The sequence below is a fragment of the Camelus dromedarius genome, chromosome 15 (genome assembly GCF_036321535.1).
Source record: "Camelus dromedarius isolate mCamDro1 chromosome 15, mCamDro1.pat, whole genome shotgun sequence".
NCBI classification, from domain to species: Eukaryota; Metazoa; Chordata; class Mammalia; order Artiodactyla; family Camelidae; genus Camelus; species Camelus dromedarius.
The window spans coordinates 63,090,949-63,114,784 of record NC_087450.1 but is presented as its reverse complement, the minus strand read 5'-3'; the positions used below and the strand labels follow the sequence as shown (position 1 = coordinate 63,114,784).

The 23,836-nt window shown below is 59.7% G+C and overlaps 1 protein-coding gene across 4 annotated transcripts in view; it reads right to left on the bottom strand.

The window, feature by feature from the left end:
• PXDN (peroxidasin) overlaps positions 1–17,570 on the bottom strand; it is a 60,009-nt gene extending 42,439 nt beyond the window's left edge. For 3 of the 4 annotated variants that reach the window (XR_010384322.1, XM_064494770.1, XM_064494772.1), the window contains exon 1: positions 17,239–17,488. Coding sequence is in view for 3 of the 4 variants with exons in the window: in XM_064494770.1 (XP_064350840.1) it covers positions 17,239–17,429 (191 nt within the window). In the remaining variant the exon portion in view is untranslated. Of the gene's footprint in view, positions 1–17,238 lie in introns of all 4 variants that reach the window. The other variant, XM_064494771.1, reaches the window with a different exon arrangement.
• Between the last annotated feature and the right edge of the window lie 6,266 nt (positions 17,571–23,836).

The window sequence follows — 23,836 nt, the reverse complement described above, 5'->3', positions numbered from 1 at the left end:
CAAAGGGCTAGACCGCAACCTCCCGTGGCCAAGGCAGGACCCGGCGCGGGTGAGCCGTCCTGCATGGGAAGGACAGGGCACCGTGTGCGGGGGAGTCTGGGCGACACCGCGGGCCCCACCGGTGGGTCTCCAGGCTTCCCGCTCCCGTGGTGCCCGAGAGCCTGTAGTGTGCACGGCGGGGCCTGGCATGAGTCCTGCCCTAAGCAGGCCCTACGAGCCTCACGCCCCTCCGCAAAGCCGCCACACTGCCTGGAAGACTTCCCTCCCTCCCTACACTTGTGTGCACACGTGTGTCCACACAGCTACGCCCCCTCCAGGCCAGGGTCACCCCGACAAGTGCTCTGAGCAGGTCTGTCAGTCCCAGTCTGGCGGCAGGTAGGGGATGTCACTCAGGGAAGCACAGAGCAGGCCCGGGTTCAACTCTCTCCTCTGCTCCTCACCAGGTGTGCAATCCTGGACAAATGCCTTGACCTCTCTGATCCTCAGTTTGCTCATCCACAGCAAGCGGGTGGTGCCACTGCCTCTCCTCTGGGGGCTGCATGAGGTGAGACCAGCAGAGCAGGAGACTGGCCAGTGAGACAGGATCAGAGAGGAAAGGACTTCCTGCGCCAGCCCCGGATCCATAAATTCCTGCAGGAAAACAGCCCCAGGAGACTCCCCACATCCCCGATGGTGAAACTGCCAACGTGGGAAAGGGGCGATTTATAGGAGAGACTCGTGCAGGAGGGATCCCAGAATTAGAACGGCAGGCCGGCTGCACACGCAGAGCAGGAACGACCAGCAGAGACGAGAAGTCCCTGCTGGAGGGTCTCTCCCGGGCCCTGCACGCGCTCCAGGCATCGGCCGCCACACTGACTCAGACACCGTGCCTGCTCCAGGCACCACCCCTGACCTGCCACCTGCGGGACCCTGACATCAGCCCTGCAGCTGTGCAGGGGCCTCACCTGGAAACCAGGTGCTCAGTGAGTCAGGACGGTGACCGCGTGCACAGAGGCTGACAGCTCGGGTGAGCAGGGAGCGGCACACAGGAGACGCTGAGGCCGGCCTGGTGTGCACCAGCGTGACCTCAGCACAGAGGAGAAGGCACAGACGAAGCGGCGGAGGGCGTGGGGGAGTGCAGGGTGGGGCGCGGGCGCAGAGGACCTCCCTGTGGAAGGGCAGTGAATCAGTAACACGGAAATTAGGAAACAGTTGTGCAGGGAAGACAAGGTGTGCATGCCCCAAGAACTACGGGCTTTTTCTTTTCCTTAATGCCTTAAAAATCATAAATGCATGGTTTCACTGAGGTAATCAGACATAACCAAAAGATGGGTTTTTTCCTTTCCTTTTTAAAAATAATTTTAAACAAAGTAATCAAGTTTTGGGCTCAAGGAATAAAAACTCGTTCAACAAGAACAGCCCCGAACAGGAACAGAGGCAGCTGTAGACACCAGCTTGTCTCGGCGGGGCCCTCTCCCGGGCCAGACGTGCTTTCGCGTCCACCCAGCCAGACGTCCAGGTGTCCACCTGTCTGCTCTGGCACCTCCTGCACGGCCTCCGCTCCCCGCTGTCCCCGGGGCGCGGAGCCTCTCCCAGGCCTCTGGCCCCCTGGACCCCCTGCAGCACAGCCTGCCCGTCTCAGCACCGCTGCCAGCCTGAAGTTCAGTCCCTGAGTGTCTTCGAGTCCCTCTTCCCCAGAGAGACTTCTGTCCGAGCTAAGCCTGATCTTGGGAAACTGGCCAGAACTGGGACTGACTGTTCTGGACCTGGCATCCACATAGATCCAACAAGCTGTGGCCGAGAACCCGGGCCACAGGAAACTCGACATGGACCCTGCATCTGACAGGGTTCCCCTGAGAAAAAGAACCAACAGGACATGTGTGAGCGTGTGTGCATGTGAGCATGTGAGTGTGTGTCTGTACATGTGTGTGTGTACATGTGAGCATGTGTGCATGTGAGCATGTGTGTGTACATGTGAGCGTGTACATGACAGCATGTGTGCTTGTGAGCATGTGTGCATGTGAGCGTGTGTGCATGTGAGCATGTGAGTGTGTGTACATGCGAGCGTGTGTGCATGTGAGCGTGTGTGCATGTGTGTGTGCGCATGTGTGTGTGCATGTGAGTGTGTGTGCATGTGAGCATGTGAGTGTGTGGGTGCATGTGAGCATGTGTGCATGTGAGCATGTACATGAGAGCATGTGTGCATGTGTGTGTGCATGTGAGCGTGTGTGTGCGTGTGAGTGTGTGTGTGTGAGCGTGTGTGTGCATGTGAGCATGTGTGTGTGTGTGAGCGTGTGAGTGTGTGTGTGTGGGAGCGTGTCTGTGTGTGGAGAGAGGCAGAGGGAGAGGCTGATTTACTTCAAGGAGAGACTTACTGTGCAGTCTCAGCAGGTCCCAGGTTGGCAGGGTGAACCTGCAGGCTGGACACCCAAGAAAGAGCCACTGTCCAGTCCAGGGGTCACCCCGTCCGCGGCTGGTCCCGTCCTGCTCTGCCCCTGGGCCCTTCGACTGGTGGGATGTGGCCCACCTGTGTTGTGGAGGGCACTCTGTTTTACCCTGACTTCACGTTCATCTGCTCTAAAAACACCTTCACAGAAACTTCTAGAACAATGTCTGACCAAATATCTGGGCGCTGGGGCCCAGCCAAGTTGACACACAAAGCAGCCATCACAGATAGCCCTGTGTGCTGGGAAGTAGCCTACTTGTTACAACAAATATTATAATTTGAACAACTGAACGGGTTGAGGTTGTTCTTGCAGAGACAGACAGAGCTCGTGCTTTGAGTTCAGCAAAATAAACGGATAAATCATGTTATCCCACTGGCACTCGTCCAGGACTCAGCCAAGCGGCAAGCTGGAAGTCAAGCCCCTCAGCACAAACCCAGCCCAGGAAGCAGCTTTCGGGCGCCACCAAAACAGACTGACTTTTGCCTATTGCTTTTCTAAGAGCCTCAAATCAGGCTGTGTTTTAATTACCTCCACTGAGGAAATGGATCAAAAATGGAATCAAAACATACTGATATCAAATAGTTACTCTCCACCCAGAGGCTCTGGGAGTATCTAACCGGAGAAGCTTCCCACAGACACACAACTCGCGTCTTCAGGAAGACAGGACACATACCCCAAGTTACTTAGTGAGTGAGAGGACACTGCACAGAGCTGCATGAGACTGTCTCATAACCAGAAGATACCACAGGACAAGGAAGCGAGGGGCAAGTGACAAACCCAAAGGGCTTGCAAGGGATGCGTCAGAGGGGAACCATCAGGAAAGGCTCCGAGGGAGGGGACACAAAAAGGAGCCCCACATAGGAATAAACATAAACCTTACGGAGGGAGAGGGTAGAGCTCTGTGGTAGAGCACATGCTTAGCGTGCACAAAGTCCTGGGTTCAATCCTCAGTACTTCCATTAAAAAAAAAAAAAGATAAACCTTATTTAGCCAAGGTGGTCCCTCCTGAAGGTTTCCTGCTGGGACCTCTTCACCTTCCCACGTTACCAGCCCGCCCTGCCCCACCGGCCACTCCCTGGTGGGGAAGCTGGGACAGTCCTCCCTCCTTGCACCGATGTTCAGACTTCTTATGGTCTCACAGGCCTTCTCAGTGACAGAGTGAGAAGCCTTAAGCAGCGCCCACTGCATGTAATGAGCTGGGTCATTTCCAGCATCCAGATACCAGCTAGGCAGGCTCCTTGAAAGAACAGAGGAGATAAGCACTCTGACCGTTTTCTGTTGGGCTTCCTTCGCGCAGGACCCAGCTGAGAGAGGCTGCGAGACACCAGTCTCTGAGGAACCACTGAAGGATGAGAAGGAGGCGTCTCTCAGTAAAGAACCAGAGAGCTGGTTTTAAAGCCAGTGCTCCCTGAGCTTAGGAGAAGAGAGGCTGGAGTCTGAGGAAGTGCTCCCCAAGCTGTGTCCTTTCTCCAACCCTCCAGCTGGACTGCCAGCCCCACTTCTGAACCACAGCGGGCGGGCGGGCGGGCGGGAGCAGGACAGGGCTGCGTCAGCTAGAGACGCCCCACCACGCAGCACTCCCTGCGCCACCGGTGCCTTACAGCAGGAGGGTCTGCCGGTCTCAGCCCCAGTGCTGGACGCTTGACAAAGACACCAGGACGCGGGAGGGCGGATGGGGGCGGAGGGAGGAACACATGGTGGGGGGGCGGGTGGACGGATGGAGGGGTAGTGAGTGGGTGGGTGGTTACGGAAGGAGGAATGCATGACTGGATGGATGGATGGATGGATGAGGGAATGGATGGATGGACAGATGGACGAATGGATAGGCGGATAGATGGAAGCATGGACAGATGGATGGTTATGGATCAAAGGGTAGAAGATACAGTGATGGGCGGGTGGACGGGTAGATGGAAGAAAGGGCTGATGGGTAGATGGATGGGGTGACACAAGCACTGATCTAAGGAAACTAGACAACAACAGAAAACGCACAAGAAACAGATGCTCAGGGTTAATGTTTAGCCCCCTGTTGCCATGCCAACACAAACATCCCGCATTCTGAATAAGGAACAGTGATGACTAACTGCATCCACTTTAACTGCTATTTTTAAAAGTTAAAGTGCTGCTCAGCTGGTTATGGATTTTTAGAAATACTGTTTCAGCCCAGGAAGCGACGAGCCTAATCTGGGCTCCCTTCCCCCAGAGGAAGCCTTGAGCAGGAAGAGCAGCAGGAACTGAGCGAGGACTTCAGATGCGCGGAGCCCCCATCCCGCGGGAGAACCCCTCCTCTCCCGTGTCGTCTGCAGTCCCGCTTCTCCTGAGGAAGGAGCTCTCCACGCGGCGGTCCTCTCGTTTTCCACACAGAAAGGGAGGCTATTAACCCAGTCCTGTGAAGGGCAAAATCGTCCCATCTCTGCCAATCCAGGCTTTTCTTTCAGTGAGAGTAACTCCAAATCTCCATTGTTAAGGTCCTTAATTCTTAGCAAATAATTAACGTTGGACGTGCAGGGAAGGGTGGGAGCTCACAATTCCAGGACCGTGAAAGGCACCTTCCAGGCCTGCCTCCCAAAAGGAACGTAGACGCTTCTTGGACATCTGGGTTTGGTCTGTGGGAGAGAAAACTGACCATCTAAAATGCACTGAAAACTACGCTGAGCGGTATTTCCTGTTTGCATCTCAAGTATCTGCTCAATTAAGGGTAGAGCAAAGGATAAGGGAACAGCCCCGCCCCGGGAGCCCCTGCCTGCAGCCACCGGGAGGGAAGAACCCAGCCGCCCCCAACCCAGGCCTCCAGCCGCTGTCTTCCCAGCCCAGCAAGGAGCGTGCTCCCCTCCCGACTGCCCTGGCACAGCCCCACGCCCAATCTCAAGGTTCAGTAAACCCGGATTGTGGTAATGAAACAGCTTCCGCCCCAGAGCGTCCACCCTGCGGGCTCTGCAACCAGAATCGCACACACATCCCCTTCCTCGTGCCTCAGCAAATCTCCACAGCTGGAGAGTGAGGCTTCGAGGGGGAGAGCCTGACCCCAGGGGTGCACGTCAGGAAAGCTCGGGGCCGGCCCCACGCTGAGCTGCAGCCCCCTGGACGAGCTCTGGGTACCTCGGTCCAATGGGCGTCCTGCCCAGGACGGCCTCCCCCATCCCCCCCGTGGCCTTCAGCGGCTCCAGCTCCAGGTCCAGGAGACAGGCCGCCAGGCCCACCTCCAGCCCGGCACCGCCTCCGCAAAGCAGGTTCCTCCGACATCTTACAAGTGATGAAATTTAATGACTGTGAACTTAACAGAACCTCAAAGGCAAGACACTTTGCACCTGAGAAGATGGGGCAGAGCCTGCTTCAGATGTTAAGTGCCTTGTTATAACCGCTCTTACCGAGTAAACCGCGAGGCCCCAGCTCCAGGAGGTGCCGCAGGGTGAGTGCCTCAGACTTCGCAGGCAGCCAGCGCTGCATGGAACCTGGAAGATGGGACACACTCCCTCCCGGGTGCCCACGGATTCCAGCTCTGAGAACATCACAGCCTCGCTTAACCTCCCCATAACCCCCAAACTGACCCTCATGGTGCCTTTGTGGCCATGGGGGACACAGAGTGGTGGGGACCCTCACTGCCGGATGTGGAAACAAGTGTCCCTTTCAAGGTCTACTTAGTGCCACGTTGTTTGTGTTTTTGGGCCTTTTGTTGGTGACTTTGCTGTTTAAAATCGCCTCCCAGCGCAGAGCTGCCGCGCGGTCTGGTGAGGAAGCGTGGGGTGTGAAGGACATCACGGGGAAGCACGTGCGTGTGGGACCCGCCTCCTCCAGGCACGAGCCATGCGCTGGTGCCCTGGGCTCCACGTTAATGAATCAACAACATACATCTTTGAATAGAGCACACCCCAAACGAGGTTATGCCCTGACCCACTGGTGACAGTGTTGTGACCAGCGCCGCGTGGGACCCTAACCCTGTATTTCCCAGAAGCAAGGGTTCCCTGGTTGCTAACTCAGTGTTCACGGTTACTTAATAGAACAGAAGTCCATGAATAATGAGAATCAGCCTTAAACTCGGGCTCCAGCTCCTCCCAACGCGGATCTTGGGGCCACAAGGTGACCAGTGTTCCAGGAGGAACAGCTAACCACAGAGGAACAGCTAACCACAGAGCAGAGGCCACACCAGAAACAGGCCAGACGGGAGCCGCCAGGACCAGCACACAGACAGGGCTGTGCAGGGCCAGGGGCTGGGCCGACCCAGAGCCATGCGGTTCCCAGGAGGGGCTGAGATCAGAGCCTCCAGAGAGGAGTGCGGCTACGGGGCACGGAAGCGGTGTGCACGGAGTCCCCAGGGGCAGGTGTTGGAGGGGCGCCACGCAGCCTTCTCCCCTGCAGGACACGCAGCTCATCTAATGCGAATTCATTCATTCTGCATAGGTGAGTGGCTGAGGACACCTGTAAACACGGACTGTGTCCAGGAAGCAAACGAAGCAGGAGCAGCTCACCAGACCGTCCTCGCTGCAGGCCACGCCTCAGGTGGCAGAAGCCCGAAGAGGTCAAGGCGCATCATCAGAACAGCGCGCACACAGGCATCGGAGGGTGCCGTCGCAGTAAAGTGCAGACAGAGGAATGGCCCAGCGTAAGCATCTGATCCGTAGAGCTGCCGACTCCCCAAAATAAATCCTACGTGGCTGTCAGCAGTGACGTGCAGACGCCGATGAGGGGCCACGGGTGGCGGGCACGGGGGAGCGGGACACAGGTGACCGACCGCTGTCTGGAGACAGGGACGGAGGCGGTGGACGGGTAAGTAGGTAGAGAGAGAACACGCAGACAGATAGAGAGATGGAGAGACAACGGAGGGTGCACAGGACCCCGCAGCCGTACAGACAAGGCATGGATGGATGGATGGATGGATGGAGACGCAGATGCCGACAGACCCGCAGACCCACTAGGGACTGGATGCCCGCGAGCACGCGCATGACTGTTCGTGTGCATCTGAGGGACACGCTCAGCAGACCAAGGGCCTCCTCTAATAGTAGAAATGAGAGTAACTTATTTTGGTGTTTTAATTGGTGTGTTCACATTTTTCTACCCTGAGCCGCACACTGTGCATAAAAACATTTTTACACTTGTCGTAAAGGGAAGTAAGCAGGACGGGGCACTCAGGCGGGTGGGAGGGCAGGCTGCACAACGGCCTCCGCAGCTCGTGGGGCCTCGGGCAGGGCGGCTGACCTCACGTCTGTGCATCCGACCGAACACCACCAGCAGTGACGTATTGCTGAGCGGCCCAAGAGAAGCCGGCGAGCTGACTTCCAAACAGCCTACAGACCTGAAAACAACTTGGGAAGCACAGGAGGGAGGCACAAGTCACACCTCGAGGAAGAACCTCAGGGGTGCAGCTGATGCCCGGGTCCCGGGGGAATGACCCCCCCGAGGACTCAGGGCCCCGGCTCTTCTCCTCCCGGCCCCTCCCCGCCTCACCCACTGCTCCTGCCGCTACCTGGCATGCACACAGACCCAGATCTGTCTCGTCCTCGGAGAAAATCTTCAGGTGAGCACCTGGCACATGAGACATCTGGCTGTGACCTACAGGTTACAGTCAGCAAGGCCGCCCCCCATTCCCCGGGTAACTGCACGGCCGGCTCCAATTCTGGTTAGGAGGGGACTCGGTTTCTCAGCTCTACGACCCGTGACGGCACCCGTCCCAGCCCGCAGTGCGACCTTAACTGAGGGGACTAGGGCAGTGACGTTGCCGCACATCACGGGGCACGGACAGCAAACGCCCAGCAGACCTCTCTGTTGGCACAGTGAGGGGACCTGGAGACGCTCCACGTGTGACAGCAGTGTCTGGGGAGGAGTGCAGAGGAGGAGAGTGAACTTCGAAGGCAACTGGGACGGAGTCCGGCAATCCAGTGCTGCCTGCCCAGCACGGCTGTGGCAAAAACCGTGAGATGCTCAAATGCAGTTTCCCTTCCTGAGCAGGCACTAAACAACACTCCCTAGAGCCTTGTATCCAGGTGGGGACAGGTGACCAGCACAGCCATGCACCAGGTGGGCACAGGTGACCAGCACAGCCAGGCACCAGGTGGGGACAGGGGACCAGCACAGCCATGCTCCAGGTGGGGACAGGCGACCAGCACAGCCAGGCACCAGGTGGGGACAGGCGACCAGCACAGCCATGCTCCAGGTGGGGACAGGCGACCAGCACAGCCAGGCACCAGGTGGGGACAGGCGACCAGCACAGCCATGCACCAGGTGGGGACAGGCGACCAGCACAGCCAGGCACCAGGTGGGCACAGGCGACCAGCACAGCCATGCACCAGGTGGGGACAGGTGACCAGCACAGCCATGCTCCAGGTGGGGACAGGTGACCAGCACAGCCATGCTCCAGGTGGGGACAGGTGACCAGCACAGCCATGCTCCAGGTGGGGACAGGTGACCAGCACAGCCATGCACCAGGTGGGCACAGGTGACCAGCACAGCCATGCTCCAGGTGGGCACAGGTGACCAGCACAGCCATGCTCCAGGTGGGCACAGGTGACCAGCACAGCCATGCTCCAGGTGGGGACAGGTGACCAGCACAGCCAGGCACCAGGTGGGGACAGGTGACCAGCACAGCCATGCTCCAGGTGGGCACAGGTGACCAGCACAGCCAGGCACCAGGTGGGGACAACTGACCAGCACAGCCAGGCACCAGGTGGGGACAGGTGACCAGCACAGCCATGCACCAGGTGGGCACAGGTGACCAGCACAGCCAGGCACCAGGTGGGGACAGGTGACCAGCACAGCCAGGCACCAGGTGGGGACAGGTGACCAGCACAGCCAGGCACCAGGTGGGCACAGGTGACCAGCACAGCCATGCTCCAGGTGGGGACAGGTGACCAGAACCCACCAGGCAATGTGAGCAGAGGTGATGTGTCCCTCAGGGCAGTGGAAGCACTGAGCCTCCCCTTTTGCTCACTCCCCATTTCCGCTTCCGTGACAGCCTGGAAGGGTGGACAGAGCCTGGGTGCCCGGGTCCCTGGTAGAGCACTGCTACCTTGAGGAGCCGGGCAGGAAGTCTTACGGCCATCACGACCACTTGGTTCTGCTTTCCCAGTTGGGAGGCGGCCACAGACGCTGTGGATGCAGCACGGAGGGCGCTGCTGTCTGCAGATAGCCCGCCACACAGGCCACGTCCCGCCGGCCGTGGTCAGCGGACCCCTTGGCTGGGAGTGGAGCCTCAGTGACAGCTGCCCAGTGAGGCCACCTGCCCTGGATTCTGCAGGAGGGAGGCAGGAACTCACATCGTTTTAATCCACGGAGACTCTGCAACTGTTTATTGCAGCAGCTGAAGTCAAATTCCCCTGACCGACACAGCACTCCCAAGGCAAATGGAAACAGCGGGTTGAATAATTTTTAAGTTTTTTAAAATCCAGACTTGGGCACGGGAATGCATTATTTCACTTCGTTACTTGCTCTGTAACACATGTTGTTATAAAGTTGCAGAAGAATTCAATGAAGGTTTTACAAAATTACAAAAAAAAACCAGTGGGGACTTCTGAATAAGACGGGATACGGGCAGTGGGGGAGCGGGCCAGGCTTACTCTGAAACCACCAAAAAGCGCACCGAACACATAAAACAACGGCTTTCCTGACTGCGCATCGGTCAGCAGGGCGTGCCCCCTGGCTGGCCGTTCTGAGGGCTGAAAACGAGGGCGTGAACACAGGACCGCATGAGAGAGAAGGTGATGCTGCGTCTGGCCGGATGCTCCACGGAGAACGCGCAGGATCGCGGAGCACCGCTCAGCAGAGCACCGGCCTGTGTGTGCAGGCGAGAGGGAAGAGAGCGAGTCCAGAGCAGAAGACAGCAAACAACGCAGAGCAGAGCAGAGTCAACAAAACAGAGAACAGGAAAACAAGAGGAAGATCAAACGCGAAAGCTGGGTTTTGGCAAAGATCGGTCAAACTGAGAAGCCTCCAGGCAGCCTGACCAGGCAAAGACAAGAGAGAAAACACACATTTCTAACATCAGGCACAGGAGGCCTGGCGGCACGCAGATTCCCAGGCCCTAAGGAGATACGGGGGAACACTTTACGATGCCGACAGCCCCACCACCTGTGCGACGCGGCCAGCCCCTCGGGAGGCACCGCCACCCAGGCTCACGCGGGAAGAAACCGCCCGGACAGCCCTCTGTTTACTGAAGAACCTGCAGCCATAGCTTAGAAGCGGCTCACGAAGGCAGCCCGAGCCAGGCGCCTCGCCGGGAGGCTCGGCTGGAGGCTGAGGGCTAAGCACCCCCCCCCCCCCACGCAGGACAGGACGCCGCGGCCCTGCACCCTCTCTGCGAGGCAAGGTCTGCCCTGATACGCAGACCAGACAAAGACATTCCAGGAAAGGAAAACAAAGGCCAGAATCCCTGGTGAACACAGATGTGATCACGCCCAGCGAGGCAGAAGGCGGGCGGGAGCGCAGGGGGCGTGGCCGCGGGGGGCCCGCCAGCTTCATTATCCTGATTGCGGCCACGGCTTCACACGACTGGACACGTCAAAACTCACCCAAGTGCACACAGACACACGAGCCCCCTTTTTCATGTCAGCTGGGTCTTCATAAGGCTTTTTTTTCCCAAGTGGCATTTCACCCGAAGGTCTGAAAAGGGAACCATTGCTGGTTAAGCTCCCACACAGACCTGCAGGCCGTCCACCAAGGTCCTCGGGGGGAAGCTCTTTGGGGGTCCCTGCCCCACTTCTCCACCCTTTGGAGGGGACAGGAGACAGCGCCCAGAATAAAGAACCCAATCAAATCAGCAGGACAGCCAGCCCTGCACCCAAGCCAGGAAAGGGGCGCCAAGAGCCGCGTCGTAAGGCAGCCGACACGTTCTTCCTAGATTTCCTGCCAGCTTTGATTCACGTCACGTGAGCGACCGCTGAGGTTCACCGACGTTGTCTGTGGACAGCAGCGTCTGAACGGAGACTCGGTGACCAGGGGAGGAACAGGTGTCACTGCTATTTTCCAAACTCTACTTCAAGATAAAATATGTCGCTGGAATGACCAACGTAGAAAGATTCTAAGCTATCGATGACGTTAAACACCAAAGCAGCAGGCCCTCTGCTCCGACTCCTGTGCCCGAGTTCTGCGCAGGTGTGACAGGCAGCGTGTAGTCACCAGTTCAAGGCCCACCTGGGTCCCCAAGAGCTCCCGGCCCCAAGAGACACAGAGACACAGAGACACAGGAAATGTCCAAACTGACTGTTTAAGCATCAAATTCAGTGATGTTTAACTGCTTTTAAGTGAGTCCACCCAAAACTGCATTTTTTAAGTAAATCACATTTTCCTGTGTACCCCAAAAGCTTGTGAAGCTGTTATGATTAAAAGCTCATTAAAGCTGGACACTGAGGTTGGAGACCTGACGTTCTGGGCACTGAAGGCCACAGCAGCCTCCCCAGAAGTGCACCCGCTGGGAAGAGACCGGAGAAGCTGGGACTCCAGCCCTGGGTGCTGCCTGGAGCTCGAGCGGGGGCCCCGCCGGCCCCACTCCTTCACCGCCAGCAGCCACTCCAGTTTCCCCCACTTGGCAAGTACCCAGAAAAGGGCCCAGAGCCTCCAACCAGCAAGGTGAAAACGCCTCCTTAGCCAATGGGAACCAGCGTGCGCAGGGGCTCCAACCTTCGCCCAGTGCTCACCCTGCTGACGACACTGGCCTGGACCCTGGGGTCCTGTCACCGTTTTGCTGACACCCCAAGGTGGGACTGGACCACGCGGACAGCTGTGGCCAGTCTGCCCCACGGCCACCTCTTCTAAGAAAAAGCCCTGCTTTCCTTCCAGGCAACGATGCCGTGGCTGCTTCCAGCCCGTGCGTCACAGGGCAGGCTCCGTCCTTGGCTCCAGAAGCCAGGCGGGCCCAGGCCTGGCAGGCCAGACCTCGCACCGCCCCGGTGTCCTTGAGGACAGACAATGGGTCCCTTCACACAATTCCCAGACCTTGTGCTTGCAACCGGGAAAGGGTCCTGGCTGGGTCTGCTGCACTCTGGGCCGTCGGAAGGTAGGCCGACAGCTGCCGGGGTCACCACGGAGGACAGCTGAGTCACAGAACCCAGGAGGACGCCAAGGATCCATCAAGAGGGAAAACCAAGCCCTGGCCGGGGCGCCTGGGCCCTGGATGAAGCCAAGCCACAGGTCAGAGCTGCCTCCTGGGCTCGGTCACAGGGGCTGACTTCTCTTCACAACCATCCCCTTGACCCGTTACAAACACCGGGGTGGGGAGGCTGCCGTCTACAGCTGACCTGATCGGCTTCCTTTCTTTTCCCCAGAAGGACCCAAAGGGTTCGGTTTTATTATTATCAGTTACACTTTTATAGTTGAGGAAACCGCGGCACAGAGGTGAGGTAGCGTGACAAAAACTACACAGGTGGTCGAGTCCGAGACACGGCAGGGCTTCGAGATGGCGGCCGCTGAAACGCCAGTCAGCGCGCTCAGCCACGGACACCACCTCTCACGCCGCATCGCCCGGCTACTCAGCAGACAAAGGCCCTTCGCAGGATATAGCTGTCCATAGGAAGCAATAAAAATTTATAAATTCGTCTTCTTACTATGAAATGTTAAATGACAACATGGCGCAAAGAGCAACCCCACCAAAGGGACGGAAGGGCTCCTGGGTGACATCCTGACAGAGGAGGGGAGCTGCGTTTAAGAGATGCCGAATTTCAACCTGCAGACTGTGGTGCTGGCACTCCAGGCAGTGTGGAAATGCACGGCTTGTGTCGGACCAGGTGAGAGCTCAGGCCGGAGGTCACAGTATTTGAGAGGTGGCTAGACATGAGGCTAGAAAACAATAGAAGAAACCTGACCAGTTTCTAAGGAGAGCTTTTCCAGACGTCGCCTTTTGGAAATGCACGTTTTCAAATGCAAAGTTTTAAAACCCAGCCTGGCTCCCTGATGGCCCACGTCACAGGCCCAGCAGTGCAGGCGGACTCTCTGGAAACCTCCTGGAGTCGCCGGCCTCCCCTTAGAGCTGGGCGCCCACCGCCTCCACGATGGCTCGGGACACCGCAGGGCGGTCAGCAGAGGGAAAAAGTACTGGGTCCGCCACCACGCTGGGAAAATAAGCTACCAACATCCAAACACTTTGAAAATACTCCTCTGGTACTTTTCAAATGGGTTTGAGCTGTGGTAACGAAGACTTTGACTTTATCCTAACAGGGAATTTGAAAGTAGAAATTTATTTCACATAAGCCAAAGGCTGAGGCTTAAAGGCTGCCGTCCCTGGCTTGCACAAGGTCCTGCAGAGGCAGAGAGTCGGATGCTGGCCTCTTAAACCCCACCCAGGGGAGGAGAGGCCAGCCCTCCCCTGGGACAGAGGGTTGTCCCCGCAGGATGGAGCAGAGGAAGGGAACCTCCCCAGCTCCAGGGTGACAGACGAGGAGAGGGAGCAGAGACCCAAGAGCCCAGCTGGAGGGCCTGCCCCATCTCTGGACCAGGACCACACCCACCCACCTGTGAGGAGGAGGCCTCATTTCCGTACAAAGGGAAGCTGATGGGAAATTAGATTCTCCCCGGGGCCAAGATCGAGGAAACCCACTGGAGGCTGGTGAACGGGGAGAAGCTGTTATTTGGGGTCTAGTCTTCAAGGACGAAGGCAGACAGTTAAGTGGCCTGAAGACTGTCCCTCTCCATCGATGGGTTCTGATCCCCGAGTGGAGCCTGCAGGAAGGCGGGGCCCCAACCCAAGAAGTGGCAACGCCAGGACCTTCTCCAAGTGTGGATAGGGGCTGGGCCAGGGGCGTCCACTTGCCCGGACCAAAGGTGACGGTGCCCAGGCAGGCTTCCTGAAGTCACACTTGGCCAGGGGCACCTGGACGGTCACCCTGATCTCGGCACGGCAGGGCTCACTCCCAAGCGCCCCAGCAGACCAGGGATTCCAAGAGGCAGGAGCTGGAATATGGCACAAGTCCAAAACACAGGTCATCAGAAGTTGATGGATTTGGGAACAGCTGTCTGGCAGGCTGACTGGGACCCCAGGGGAGGTGCTCACCAGCCCTGCACGGCTGTGGGGCCCGTCCACATCCCCAGACTCCCTCCAACAACACGGTTTCCTGTCCCCTGGACGGGGGCATGGGGTAACTGCGTGGCTCTGGCATGGCCTGGACTGTGGGAGGGAAGTCAGTTTTAAAGAGTTGATTCCCATGACCTCACAGTAGAGGCTACAGGGAAAAGAATCGGGTCAGAGAGGAGCGGGTGTGGAGGGCAGAGGTCCCACTGCCCAAGGCCAGAGCCCCAGTGCCGAGTGACTCCGATGCAGTGTGTTTAGAACGTGACTCCCCCAAAAATGTTCAAGGTGGGAGGAGGACAGGAAGGGGGCAAGGAAAATTGTCACAAGGTATCTTTTAAAACCAGCTTTTTAATTACTGTGGCAACAAATGTCTACTGTAGTGCTGAGGCAGTAAAATATTCAAAAATTAAGTGCTCCTACAAATGCTTCTGAGCTGAACTGAGTAGCACACCCGACCTTGCACAGCTTCCACGAGCCGCAGGACCAGACGGCCCGCAGGGCGCCAGCCGCCCTGCTCTGGAACACCACCTTCTGCTGTCCAGCTGGCACGAACTCAAGGGGCCAACCTGAATCACAAGATGCTCCTGGACCGTTATGTCTGAAGCCTCAACCATGAGGCAAGACAATCTACTGTGGGGCCCCAGTGGAACACACTCCCAAAACAACATGCTGGGGAGAGAAGTCTGATGTCCCCAGAGATTCCCATTCAGCCTCTCCAGGGAGGCCGAGGGGAGGGTCCTGAAAGCAAAGGGAGGATGCGACGGCTGGACCCTGGCGCCAGGCTCCTTCCTTACCCTCTTATCTTCTAAGTCCTCAATTTCCACCAAATCATGTTTTTAGGTAGAAAATGAGAGCAAACGCATGGGGACAGACACCTGGGAGAAAAGCTGAGGTGAAACCCAGTATTTCTGCACGAGTGGAATCTGTGAGCAACCCCAGCAAGGACGCACCAGACTGGACTCCAGGGCCCAGGGCAACAGGAGAGCCCAGAACTGGTCTCCTTCCTCCAGCAGGGCTGTCCCCTGTCTCCCTCAGACTGCTACCTCTCCATGTCCCCAGCTGGACCCCATCACACCAAGACTCAGTTCTACGCTGGCCCAGTCCACACCGGCAGCCATGGGAGCCCCCCAGCCCCACCGTGTGTGTCCATGTCACCAATAACCCTCTTGTTCCGTCCGCTCGGTGCCGCCTGCCTCCTCACAGAACGGATGAGACCAAGCCAGGTCACTAAGCACAGCTCTGAAAACTGCAAAACACCGTGAAAGTGCAAGGTGAGCGAGTGCTCCCTGGAACCCCTGTGCGCGTTGGCGTTTTCAGTCCTGCGCTCAGCTATTTTACCAAACCCTGTAAGGTTTTGTGGAGAACCTCACCACGCAGGGGAGTGGGGTTCCATTTTTGTTCTACAGCACTTGTATTTTTAAATATTGTTCTTTTCAAAAACCAATTAAGATGTGAAGGCAAAACCCGGCACAAGCATTAGACTTCCGGCAGATGCGAAGAAAGGCTTCAGGATCCAAGATGTTCTCACTGACTCACTGAAGAATTAAGATGACCTTATCCAGAAGCCCTCGCTCAGTCTGCCTTACAGCCCCTTCCTTCAGAGCCTGCTGCCCTCGGGCACCCCGGCCTTGGCTGGCCCTCCACACTCTCCGGAGGCACAGTTTCGGGGGCTGAGTGTTAAGTCCCTTCAAGGACCCTGAAGGACGCTGCAAGAGTGGTCTGTCGTGTACTTCGTTTTAAAACTACAAACACTGACCGCCCACTTCCTGAATAGTTCACTCAGAATTTTACAACTTTTGCAGGCTCTTCGAGAGTGCCAAAAGTACTCTGGCCCAGCCAAGAAAAGTAGAAACTATTTTTGGCATTCCGAAGGGCAGCTGTAGGACGCTGAATGCAGTCGGCGCCTGAAACGCAGGCTGCCTTTTCGGATTGTGAAAATTTCTAATCAGCCTGTATCCGAATAGCTCAAGGCCTGCAAGAGACTCGTGGCATCCCGGGTCTGGAACCTCTGGGGACAGAGGGGACTGGCCGGTGAGGGCGCGATACTTTGTGCCAACAGGAGCGCCGGGTCCCCGCGATGGCACCGCCGCGGCGCGCCCTGCCTGGAGATTAGAGGAGGCAGACCGCGGGCGCAAACCCGCTCGGACCCCGACTCTGGCCCCAGCCGGGCCGTCCGCGCCGCCCCAGAACTCGGGGACCCGCACCGCGGCCCCTCCCGGAACTCGGCCAGGCTCGCCCGCGGCTCAGGGAAGCCCGAGAGAACCGTGCGTCCCGCGGGGCCCGGGACAATCCCGGCAGGAGGCTCTCGGCGCCCCGGCAAGAGCGGGGAAGTGGTGGTGGTGGTGCCGCTGCCGCGGGTCACAGACGGGGCGCCAGGGAGGCTCCCCCGGGGAGGAGGGGGAAACGGGGAGCGGGAACCGCCGAGTAGGAGGAGGAGGGAAGAGGGGGAGGGGAAAGAGAGGAGGAGGGGAAACGGGAGGAGGGGAGCGCCGGCTCGGGGAGGAGAGGGGGCTGGAGCAGGGCGGGCAGGGGGAGAAAGGCGAGAGGAGGAGGGGAGCGACAGGGACCGGGCCGCGCGGGGCGGCGGGGCTTTCCCCGGCTGCTCCCGACAACTTCCCGGTCCAGCGGGGATTCCGAGCTCCAAACAAAGGCGGCTCCCGAGGCCGCGCGCGCTGCGCTCAGGTCCGCCCCCCGCGCCCAGTCCAGGGCGGACAAAGGCCCCGCCGCTCCGATCCGCCTCCCCGGCCCTCGGCTCGCGATCGCCCAGCGAGCCCCGAGCCGCCGGAGCCCCTGCCCGCCGGTGCCCCGTGCCCCCGCCACACTCACAGGATGGAGGTCTGCGGCGCCACGGCGGGCACGGCCTCCAGCAGCAGATGCATGCAGCGCACCGTGGTCCGGAAACACAGGCAGCGGCTCGGACACCCGTTACCCGGCTTTGGGGCGACCGCAGCCAGCCGCCCCAAGCAGCAGCACAGCACAAGCGCCAGCAAGCAGTAGCGCGCGGGGAGCACGGCCATGGCCCTCGGCGCGCACGGACGCTTGGACGCACGGACCGACCTCGAGGGCCCGGCGCGTCCACGGCCGGCAACGGACTGCGCCCGCCTGCCGCCCCGCAGCGGCCCACGTCCCAGCTGTGCGCAGGGGGCGGGGGGCGCCAGCTGTGCACATGCGCGCGGCTCCTCCCTTCCCACCCCCACCTCCCCCAGGGCCGGGGCGGGGCGAGGACCTCCAGCCCGGCGTCCGGCCGCCGCGCCCCCTTCCCAGCCGCGGGGCTGCCCCGGGTGCAGAGGTCAGCTTGGGCCCCTGAGTTCCAATCCCAGATCTGCGCCCACAATCTGGGACCTTGGCCAAGTTGTTCCAACCTCGCCTAGCCGCCGTTTCCACATGTGTGCAATAGGGTTTTTTGTTGTTTTGTAAAACACTTTTAGAACGCTTACCAAGTTCCAGGCAGGGTTCCAAGCGCTTGCTTGCTCGCTTTCGCGCGCTCGCTCTCTGTTTCTCTGTCCCTCTCCCTACACACTCTGCCCCGCACCGGCCCTGTCTTACATGCACACGCACAGGCACACACACGTGCACACACACTGCAGCAGTGGATTGGATTGGAATAGGCGGTGAGGCTCCCTGCCTGAGCCCCCGAGGCCTGTTAACTGCCCGCGCTCTGTGCACCGCGGACCCAGGGCACTGCTGGGACACAAGGCCTGTGGGTAGAGTCCTGGGCGCAGCTGGGCCAGGTGGACACTCCATATCCTTTATTTCCTCCCTCGTGGACCCACCGTGAAGAGCCCCCTGGGCCTCCCCCCGTGGGCCTCGCGCCGAGCCACGGGAAGACAGCAGAACGGTGGGACGGGGGGGGGGGGGGGGGAGGAGACAGTTCCTGTATGTATGTTTGCAGCAGCGTGCTGACACTTCACCCACGTTTTCCTCCCTGACTGGCAACTGGCTCAGGGCCCCAGTCTCTGCCCGTTACAGCGGAGGAGGAGGTCCAGACAGCCATTCGTCCAAAGCTGCGCGCTCGCCACACCCAGCGTCAGAGTGGAGCCTGGGTCTGTTTGGCCCCCAGACTGCTGGGTGACGGGATGGGCATCCACCCCCGGTGCGCTGCCTGGGGCTGGGACGATGGAGCTTTCCCGCCGCTGTGTCAGCGAACCGCGGGACCTGCAGGGTTTCTAGGGTCGCGTTTAGGAGCCGCTGAGTGGTGGTCGACCCGAGGCCCCTCCGGAGACCTGTCCCAGAAGCCCTTGTCCTCGTTACCACATGGAGCAGCCTCCCCAGCCATCCAGGGACCCGAAACACACCAGCCGGGAGCCCTGCATTCTAACCAGGCACATGGCTCCCACAGAGCACACCCCTGGGCTACACACCCGTTTCCAACTGTTGTCCAGGTGCCCCAAATTTTTGATGAGAATTTGAAACTTATGTCAGAAACCCAAAATGCTACTCTCCCTAAAAAACAGTCACTAACTTGATGCTTCAAACCACTTTCCCACGCCTCCCAGCCCAGAAGTTGCCTCCTTGGTCCTCACCCATGTGGAAGGAGCGGTGAAATCCTGTTGGTTCAGTTACTCCTTGGTGCTCAATTTCTGTTCGTTCCAACCTCCCTCCCATAACCTCCCCACCACCCCTGGACCACCACTGAGATCCTCTCTTTGGCTCACCCGTCCACCCTCCCTGCAAAGGACAGAGAAGGTGTCACTGCTTTGACCCCGACGCTCCCTCATCCCAGTGTCTTGGGGCCCCTCCGGTTTCAGTGGTAAAGGCCACCTTTCACCCCCAACCTCTGCCACCCCGGGGGCGGGCATCTCTGAGCAGCACGCAACCTCCGCCTGCCATCAGCTCAGCAGCAGCTGCGGCTGCTTTCCTGTGTCCTTTGGCTGGGCAGTCGCACCCAGTGATTTGATAGAACTCTGATGCAGGCGTGGGCCTGAAGGTATTTTGCGGGGAGATTAATACTGGTTAACTTCTGCAGTCAGCTGACTTAGAGTAAAGTCTTCCCTCCATAATGTGGATGAGCCTCATCCGATCAGTTTAAGGTCTTAGAAGCAGAAGCTGAGGTTTCCCGGAGAAGAAATTGTGCCGAAAGACCTCAGCACCCATTCCTGCCTGCGTTTCTAGTCTCCTGACCTGCCTTTAAAAGGTAGGACCTGCCAGTCTCCACAACTGCACAAGCCAGTTCCTTAAAATCTATCCACCCGTCCTTCCATCCACCCAACCTTCCCAGCTTCCTTCCTTCCACCCATCCTTCCATCCATCCATCTGTCCACCATCTGTCCCACTGTGCTGTCTCCCTGAAGACATCAGTCGGGCACACGGCCATCTGCACGGCCTGGGTGGAGGTGTGGGAGGCCAGTGCAACGATCAAGCCTGAAAGGATCCATACTTGAGCCATGAAGCTCTTCCTTCCAACGGCCCTGCGTGCTCCCGGCACCTTTTGTCCAGCCAGTACTTCCTGCTTCTGCCCTCTAGAGGCCCATGGGAGCCTCACCCCTCACCCCACCCCACCCCCATCTTCGCCTTCCCGTGGGCCACGTGGACAACCACATTGTCTGCCCCAGCCCTGTTATCTGTCCTCCAGCGGACGTTCCTTCCAGGGTGACCGTGCTCGCTGACAAGCCTCAGTTGCTCCCGTGGCCACACAGAAGGCTCCCCCGTTTGTGTGCTGCTGGCACAGACACCGCAGGTGTCGGGCTGTGGAGACCGGAGCAGTCCTAACCCGTCTGAATGCCGGCTCAGCACACCACCTCCGGTGCGCACACAGCTTGCTGTCCAAGCCTCACAGCGGCCCTGAGTAGGTGTTCTTGTCCCCACTTTGCAAATGGAAAAAAACGGAAGCTTAGAGAAGAGAGCAGCCTGTCCAAGGACCCGGTCGCTAGTCCGGGGAGGGCAGGGATGGGGCCTGACTCGGCAACGCCCTGCAGCACTGAGCTGTGTGACCCACGCGCGGCCGGCCACGGTGCTGGGGACCCTCCCAGGCTTCACTGGGCTGCCGCCCGCGCCCAGCGCTGCTGACGTTTGCCGGAGGACCGCTGGGGCTGCAGGGGCCGCTTCCTGGGGCTTCCAGGCCCTCTGCTCCCCAACACTGCCACAGCTGCCGCCCTGGGCTGGCCTGCGGAGGCTGAAGAGCTCTGGCCGTCAGGCTGCAGGCCCTCCTGGCCTCAGGCCATCAGCGGCCGGTCTCCCCCTGCTCAGCTGGCTGTCCCCCCCGCCCCAAGAGCCCCTGGACACGTCAGACTCGCCCGTGGGGGACCTGAGGGAGCACCTGCGCCCTTAGTGCCCTCGGGCCCCCAGGTACGGTCGGTATTCTCTGCCCCCTCCAGCGGGACGGCGCCTCCTGTCTGCTCATCTGTCTCCCCGCACTTGGTGGGTTTCTGAGGAAAGATCCTGGGTTGTGGGACAGGACACACTGGGAGGCAGGCTGGCCAACTCTGTGCTCCACCCGGAGACTTCCTTGCCCCCTCTTGGCCTCGGGCTCCCCATCTGTAAGGCAAGGAGACCAGCTCCTCCCCCAGGCTGAACGGGGAAGTTGTGGAGATGCCTGCACCGGAACCTTCCGTAAACACCGGGGCGCGAGTGTCCTCCTTCCCGGGAAGCTGCCCGGGGTCTGGGGGGCCCGGAGTCGGGCGGCCAAGCGGCCATTCCCAGACGATGACTCAGCCCCTCCAGAACCTGGCGGTGCCTAAGGCAGCCCTCAGCCTCCCCGGCAAATCCGTCCCGGAGCCTCCGCCGGCGTCCTCCCACCCAGCCCCGCCCCACCCCGCTCACTCGCTGCAGCCACGGGACCTGCTGGGTGACTCCAGGGGCCAGTTTGGGGGTGGCTGCCCCCGAGCGTCCCAGCCTGGGTGCCAAGACCCACACAAACGTATTGACCGCAGTCCTGGAGGCCGGCAGTCCGAGGTCGAGGTTCCTCCTGCAGACTCAGAGGGGGAAGCCCCCCCCCCCCGCCTCCGTCCAGCTCCTGGTGTGGCCGGGAGGGCTGCGGCCACCTCAGCAGCCCTTGGCCGTGTCCTCGCGGCCCTTTCCTGTGTCTGTCCCCACCAGGTGTTTCCTCCTCCCCTGGGAACACGCTGGCTCGGGACGCCCTGCTGCCCTCCCCCCGACTCTGACCTCGTCCGCAGCAGCCTCTGCCCAGAGGAGAAGCATGCCAGGAAGGGCCTGGGCTCCGGGGGACGGGGGCAGCCGGCAGGGGTGGTGAGGGGCCGGGACACCGTGGCCTGGAGCCGCACTGCAGGCCTGTCCTCCTCGTGGGCTGCTCCCAGGCTGAAGGAGGGGGAGGACCCGGGAGGCGGTCTGGTTTGCAGCAAACTCCTGAAGGGATGAAGTGGGGCTGGGGGGTCAGAGCAGGACGAGGTGTGGCTCCATCCTGGGCCGGGCGGTGTCTGTGACCCGGAGCCTGGTTTGCGCCTGCAGTTCAGCCCCTACACTCAAAATTCTAGAATTAGTGCCACGGTGGGGAACGTGTCTTCTCTGGAAGCAGTGCGTGCGGACACACAGAGGCACACCCGTGCTGCGCTTTACCTGCCGCTGAGCGGGCCGGTGCATGCGTGCCGGGTCCTCTTCACCCTGAGGGACGTCCGAGACCCCTTCCAGGGGAGAAAACACAGCCTTAAGCACACGGTATCATTTCGCTGTCATGAACTGGAAGACCGCTTCTCACGTAGGTGGGCCAGAGATTGGTTTTTCCCGGGTCAGAGCCCTTGGTTTTGTTTGATAAATGCTCCAGTGTTTGGTCGTGATCCCGCACAGCGCCCGCCCTCTCCTGCAACCCGTTTACCTTGAAGCTTCAGTCAGTGAGTTCCAGTGCTTCCCCTCAGACCATCTGAAACCTTTATTTTTTAATTTAAATTTTGGAAAGGAGGCAGGTGACCGAGCACACCCGCTTACAGCTGTTAGACTGAAATCAGCACGGCCACATGCGGGCTCAGCCCTGAAGCTGACCTCCCGTCCTCGGGAGCTGGAGCCCTGACAGATCCTCCATGGCCTCTGTGGGTGCTGGATCCACGCGGCCCATGTCCTCTGCAGGCTTCTCTGGTCCACACGCAGCCCCACCAGCATCTGAGCACAGAGGAGCCAGCCCCCGGCAGCATGTCACCCCGCCCAGGGCTGAACAAAGGGCACAAGGTACCCACGCACTCAGTGGTGGGCCAGGGTCGGCCGGAGACCTGGTCTGCGGGGTCCTGGCTGCCTTCAGCTCCGAATAATTCAAATAATTTTAGGATATCATGGTCCCCCCCTCACCTGCCCAGAGGGGTCCTCCAACAGGAACCCCATTGTCATGGTCCCCTGCTCGAGGGTTTTACCAAGGATGACTTGTCACAGCACTGAAGGGGAGGTGGCTGAGCAGGGGAAACTGTCACAAACTGGCAGCCCAACCCCCCTGCCCTCTAAGGCCATCTTCCCTAAAGAATGTCCCCTAGAAGGCCGGCGTCCTCTCCCCCCCCCCCCCAGTGAAGGCGCACCTAGACTGTCAAGTCCCGCCGATTTGGGGGGTTCGTTCTCTGCCCAGTGACGCCCTGCGCACATCATATAAAACTTAACGACGTCTGGGTCTCTTCTCCTGTTAACTTGCCTGTGGTCAGTTTATTTCCCAGACTGGCCCTCGTAGCTGGGAGGGCGGGTACAGGGCTTTCCTGCCCCCAGCTTTGATGGCACAGGCAGCCTGCCCCACAGAGGAGGGAGGACTTCAGCTTCTGTGGCCCAGGGGGCACAACCCACTACAGTTTGGAGTCCCGTCCCCTCCCAGGGAACTGGACAGTGGGGCTTGGGTCCTGGGGGACCCAAAGTCCAGAAGATGCTCTCAGGTCCTCGGGAAGCTGCTGGAGTCTCAGAGTCTGGAGAATTACTCTGGCCGTGAAGTTTGCACACGTTTGCAAAGGACAGAGAAAGGGTTTCTGAAGAAAAGGGAGTGGGAAGTCGCCTGTCCTCCCCGGGAAGAATTAAGCCTCTGGTCCCACCTCACGTCCCTCCACCCATCACAGCATGGACCCCATTGCGCTCTGCCCTGCGTCGCTGAGGCCTCCAGGGGCCGGCCCAGCCTGCACCTCCCTCACCTGCCCTGGGTGGAACTTGGGCCTTTGGCTGGAATGCACTGCACCCCTCCCTGCTGGGTCACCTGAGGAATGTTCCAGAAGGAATGCCAAGTATGGGAGCACTGGAGCAGTGTGTGTGGGGCTGCTCCCGAGGCCGGGCCCGGAAGTGGCCCTGGCCCTGGTGGGCAGAGGTCTGAGCTGGGGCTGGGCCGGCATCCACCCAGCCCGGCGGCGGCACGCCGCTTGGCCTGAGCAGGGCTCACGGTGCCCCTCCTGCTGCAGGGAGCCGGGCCTAGAGCAGAGCTTCTCGGGCTCCGAGGCTTCCCTTCCTGTGCTGTGGGCCCGGTTCTTCCCGGACCCCAGGGCAGGGCCTGCTCTTAGGGTGGCTTTCCCTCTGCTCC